Source organism: Copadichromis virginalis, linkage group LG22 (assembly GCF_057382275.1).
Source record: "Copadichromis virginalis isolate Kocher_CV1m ecotype Utaka linkage group LG22, C_Virginalis_male_GT1.1, whole genome shotgun sequence".
Taxonomy (NCBI): domain Eukaryota; kingdom Metazoa; phylum Chordata; class Actinopteri; order Cichliformes; family Cichlidae; genus Copadichromis; species Copadichromis virginalis.
Window position 1 is genome coordinate 3,427,654 of NC_140638.1, and position 6,000 is coordinate 3,433,653.

A 6,000-nucleotide genomic window follows, 5' to 3' on the forward strand; every position below is an offset into this window, starting at 1 on the left:
AATCATTCTTTAAAATACTTATGTTCAATAACATGTGAGCTGATTGATCTAAGTCTCTGTGACAGTCAGATGATTTCCATAGAGAGGCACTTTGCATCAGCAGCACCATGCTCCAGTGCTCTGGGAGAGTTTATAGTCCTGAGAGTTGAACACTGGATGACTGACAGCTGTCCTTCATCACAACAGAAGCCACAGAAATCCTCCTCATCAAAAACATGACTTTGATCTGCGTCCTCATCTGGACTCTCCTCTGCTGCTGCTTCACAGGTAAAGTCCAGAGAATCAAACTCCTCTCCTCTATCAACATCTGTCCCTCTGAAATGAAGCCCACAAAACCATGAAGCTGCTTTATGTTTTTGTCTCTGTGTCCTCAGAGTCCAGAGGACAATATACAGTGACTCAGCCTGGAGCAGTGAGCTCTGCTGTGGGAGGAACTGTGAGCATCAAGTGTACGACCAGTCAGAATGTTCATGGCAACAACCATTTAGCCTGGTACCAACAGAAAGATGGAGGAGTTCATAAACTGCTCATTTATCGTGCTAGCACTCGAGTATCAGGGATTCCAGCTCGTTTTACAGGCAGTGGATCAAACTCTGACTTCACTCTGACCATCAGTGGAGTCCAGGCTGAAGATGCAGCAGTTTATTACTGTCAGAGTTTTCACTATCCCAACAGTCAGGATGTGTTCACACAGTGAAAAACAGTCGTACAAAAACCTCCCTCAGTCAGACTGAACAGAAACTGAAGTGACTGCTGCAGCTGGAAGATACTGCAGAGACTGATACAGTTCACTGAGGACACACACACACACACACACACACACACACCCCCGTTTCTTGGGTTAGAGGGACAATTTCTGAAATTTTTGGCAAATCAGACTGGACATAGGGCTATGGGGACACCGGGTTCCAGAGGTGCTAGAGCTACAATATGCATATCAAAAATCATGAAAAAAATCAGCAAACCTATACACAACTTAAAATTTAAACATTTTCTTTGCTCAACTGAGATATAAAAAAGGCTATTTTTTCAGACATTCTGGTGGTTTGTAGAGACTTTTCTGTAGCTCGGTCTATAAGGACAGTCTGGTGTACAAGGTCAGTGATGTCATCATACATATACACAAAGTATAGTCTGTTCTGAAGGGACACATGGTGTGTAAAGCCAGTCTACTGTACACACACACACACACTGAGTTAATCTGGTTTAAAAGGACACATGGTGTGTAAAGCCAGTTCACTGTACATATACTCACACATGCACTAAGTATAACCTTCTTAGAAAAGAACGTGTATTATAAGACTGTGACTGATACATCATTATAGTAAAATTGAATAAATTTGCTTAGGCTGCTGCCCCTGCGACCTGGCCTCGGATAAGCGGTTGAAGATGGATGGATGGATGAATAAATTAAAAAATAATAAAAAGACTATATTTTGGTTTTCTCTGATGAGCATTACAATCTGACATACAAGCTTACATAAAACACCACAGATCATATCTGTTGTGATCTACTAACAGGTGGTCAAAGTGTCATTAAAACAACTAGAAGCATAATAATAATAATAATAATAATAATGGATTGGATTTATATAGCGCTTTTCTAGGCACCCAAAGCGCTTTACAATTCCACTATTCATTCACTCTCACATTCATACACTGGTGGAGGCAGCTACAGTTGTAGCCACAGCTGCCCTGGGACAGACTGACAGAGGCCAGGCTGCCATATCGCGCCATCGGCCCCTCTGGCCAACACCAGTAGGCAAGTAGGGTAAAGTGTCTTGCCCAAGGACACAACGACCAGGACAGAGAGCCCAGGGATCGAACCGGTGACCATAACACAACAGTGCTTGCATCAACTAGAACAAACTATGTATTATAGAGTTTTTCATTGTCCTGAAGAAACTGGCACTGAGTGGCTGACCAATAAAACAGCACCTTTGCACACCAGGGGTGAGTCGGGCTGACACCATGACTTATACATAAGACTTATATCAACACACAACACATTTGTTGAATTACTGAATTATATTTAATATAACCAACTCAATAATCAATTCCTTAAAAGGACAGCATTGTAACAATTATTGAAGGAAAATAAAAGTGAATCCTGGCATTAAAAGACTCAGGCTAACCACACATCAAAACAAAACACTGCCTGTGAGCACAGTGAAGTCAACTACATACTTTTTGAACGGAGAACACTAACCTTGAAATCAGGCCCAGAAAGGTAAAGGCTCAGACTGTCAAAAAGTGCATTTAGTGTTTAACATTTATTTTTTTTTTTTAAAGGCCAGTCCTCTGTTGCGCACAAAATCTCGAATGTTTTGAATAGATCTCGTCTCCAAGATAGGTTGTTCCTTTTCTTTGCACTTCAGACACTGCTGGTTGGTGACAGTGATACCGTTTTCAATAAAAGGCTTCATATGTTTCATCACCGCTCCTATCTCCTCCTCAGACCATGGTCTCTTCACACACCGCCTTGATGAAACACATAAACCTGTTCAATAAAACAAAACAAATTTGAAGTTTAAAAAGATCATGTGATATGCACTTGTAGGTAGAGATGGTGTTCAAAACTGTGAAAACAAGCTGGTACTTGTCTAAACAAATTGTGTGTGATAATAAATAGACTGTAGACCTGATAAAATTTAAAGTTTGATTGTTTTCATTAACATGATAGTTCATCACACTGCTTGGTAAGCACAAAATACATTCAGCTTCTTTATATGTTATATAATGTCTAACCACATGATGTTGGTGTTGACTGCACATAGTGCCTAGTGATGGACATGGCATCTGATTTATATCATACCTTTAGTAACTGAGTCAGGGACAGGAGGTGAACCAGAAGTCACACAGGCATCATTCCCCTGGTCATCTAAAAAATATTGCACAGTATAAATGTATGGGCTTAAAGAGGCTTTCTGCCTACCAATCAAACACCATGGGCACAGAGGGGACAGTGACAGCCAGTTCTATTATACTAACTATACACATGGCAATGCTGCTGAACTGGATGAAGTCAACAATACCTTGGGTAATAAGTTTACTGGGAAATGATGTAGATTTTGCACAGGCCAAATTTTGCTTGGCCAAAACTGATGAAGCATCAAAATACTAGTCATAAAGCATTAGTGTCACAATTAGGAATGGAACAACTAACAATCGACCATGTAAAAATGTACTGATGGTTAGTAATATTGTTCTATTCACAATCCCAGGTTATCGTAATCAGCATAGTAGTGTTAATAGTAAAGTCTGATTTCATTTTTAATGCAATGAAAAACAGAGATGCAAGTGGCATTAATGAAACAAGAGAGCATCGTTATCATACGTGATGTGCGCTGTTAAAATACGTTACTGCACATTTCACTGGATTTGTCTCTGAACAGGACTAACTCACAGATCCCAGCTCATTACCTAAGATATGTTGGGCAAACTTTGAGTACAGCATTGAAAATGTACCTTGAGCTGCAGTCTCGGAGAAGTGAGGCAAATCAGAAGTCACAGAAGTTAATATTTCTTCATTGTCATTGATAGATTTTTCTAGCAAAAAAATAAAAATTTTTTTTATTTTATTTACACACATATAATATATAATTATATATATATATATATATATATATATATATAAATAAAAAAAAACACCCAGCGCGCCCCTGCGGGCGGTTTATCCTTCAAGCTCGGGTCCTCTACCAGAGGCCTGGGAGCTTGAGGGTCCTGCGCAGTATCTTAGCTGTTCCCAGGACTGCGCTCTTCTGGACAGAGATCTCCGATGTTATTCCCGGGATCTGCTGGAGCCACTCGCCTAGCTTGGGAGTCACCGCACCTAGTGCTCCGATTACCACGGGGACCACCGTTACCTTCACCCTCCACATCCTCTCGAGCTCTTCTCTGAGCCCTTGGTATTTCTCCAGCTTCTCGTGTTCCTTCTTCCTGATATTGCTGTCATTCGGAACCGCTACATCGATCACTACGGCCGTCTTCTTCTGTTTGTCTACCACCACTATGTCCGGTTGGTTAGCCACCACCATTTTGTCCGTCTGTATCTGGAAGTCCCACAGGATCTTAGCTCGGTCATTCTCCACCACCCTTGGGGGCATCTCCCATTTTGACCTCGGGACTTCTAGGTTATACTCGGCACAGATGTTCCTGTACACTATGCCGGCCACTTGGTTATGGCGTTCCATGTATGCCTTGCCTGCTAGCATCTTGCACCCTGCTGTTATGTGCTGGATTGTCTCTGGGGCATCTTTACACAGCCTGCACCTGGGGTCTTGCCTGGTGTGATAGACCCCAGCCTCTATGGATCTTGTACTCAGAGCTTGTTCTTGTGCTGCCATGATTAGTGCCTCTGTGCTGTCTTTCAGTCCAGCTTTGTCCAGCCACTGGTAGGATTTCTGGATATCCGCCACCTCCTCTATCTGCCGGTGGTACATACCGTGCAGGGGCCTGTCCTTCCATGATGGTTCCTCGTCTCCCTCCTCTTTCTTGGGTTTCTGCTGCCTGAGGTATTCACTGAGCACTCGGTCAGTTGGGGCCATCTTCCCAATGTATTCTTGGATGTTCCTTGTCTCATCCTGGACTGTGGTGCTGACACTCACCAGTCCCCGGCCCCCTTCCTTCCGCTTAGCGTACAGCCTCAGGGTGCTGGACTTGGGGTGAAACCCTCCATGCATGGTAAGGAGCTTTCTTGTCTTTATGTCAGTGGCTTCTATCTCCTCCTTTGGCCAGCCTATTACCCCAGCAGGGTACCTGATCACGGGCAGGGCGTACGTGTTGATGGCCCGGATCTTGTTCTTACCATTCAGCTGACTCCTCAGGACTTGCCTGACCCTCTGCAGGTACTTGGTGGTTGCAGCCTTTCTAGCGGCCTCTTCATGGTTCCCATTTGCCTGCGGGATCCCCAGGTACTTGTAACTGTCCTCTATGTCTGCAATGTTGCCTTCTGGTAGTTCAATCCCCTCAGTTCTGACTACCTTCCCTCTCTTTGTTACCATCCGACTACACTTCTCCAGTCCGAACGACATTCCAATGTCATTGCTGTATAGCCTGGTAGTGTGGATCAGTGAATCGATGTCTCGTTCACTCTTGGCATACAGCTTGATGTCATCCATGTACAGGAGGTGGCTGACAACTGCTCCGTTCCGTAGTCGGTATCCGTAGCCAGTCTTGTTAATGATCTCACTGAGGGGGTTCAGGCCTATGCAGAACAGCAGTGGGGACAGAGCATCTCCTTGGTAGATCCCGCACTTGATGGTGACTTGTGCTATGGGCTTGGAGTTGGCCTCTAGTGTTGTACGCCACATCCCCATTGAGTTCCTGATGAAGGCTCTTAGGGTCCCATTGATCTTGTACAATTCTAGGCATTCCAGTATCCAGCTGTGGGGCATTGAGTCATAGGCCTTCTTGTAATCAATCCAGGCAGTGCACAGGTTGGTCAGTCTGGTCTTGCAGTCTCGGCTGATTGTTCTGTCTACCAGTAGCTGGTGTTTTGCGCCTCTGGTATTCTTGCCAATTCCTTTCTGTGTCCCGCTCATGTATTGACCCATGTGCCTGTTCATCTTAGCCGATATGATGCCTGACAGGAGCTTCCATGTAGTACTGAGGCAGGTTATTGGTCGGTAGTTGGAGGGGACCGGTCCCTTCTTGGGGTCCTTGGGGATCAGGACCGTCCGGCCTTCAGTTAGCCATTCCGGGTGTCTCTCGTTAACTAGCAGCTGGTTCATTTGTGCTGCCAGACGCTCGTGGAGTGCAGTCAGCTTCTTCAGCCAGTAGGCGTGAACCATGTCGGGCCCTGGTGCTGTCCAACTCTTCATACTGGAGACCCTTTCTTGGATATCTGCCACTGTGATGGTTACTGGACCCTGTTCAGGGAGGTCGCTGTGGTCTGCCCTCAGATCCACTAGCCACTGAGCATTGCCGTTATGGGTTGCATCCTTCTCCCATATGCTCTTCCAGTATTGCTCCGTCTCCAGCCTTGGTGGTGCTGTTCTC

At 44.8% G+C, this 6,000-nt stretch overlaps 1 protein-coding gene across 1 annotated transcript in view; it reads right to left on the minus strand.

Moving 5' to 3' along the window:
* Positions 1-1,943: 1,943 nt before the first annotated feature.
* The window catches only part of LOC146682430 (uncharacterized), a 20,349-nt gene continuing 16,292 nt past the window's right edge, over positions 1,944-6,000 (minus strand). Inside the window, exons 17-19 of the mRNA XM_085446162.1 lie at positions 3,469-3,549; positions 2,816-2,881; positions 1,944-2,500 (exon numbers count right to left, since the gene is read on the minus strand). Of these exons, the coding sequence (XP_085302288.1) occupies positions 2,274-2,500; positions 2,816-2,881; positions 3,469-3,549 (374 nt within the window). The 3' untranslated portion in view covers positions 1,944-2,273. The remainder of the gene's footprint in view (positions 2,501-2,815; positions 2,882-3,468; positions 3,550-6,000) is intronic.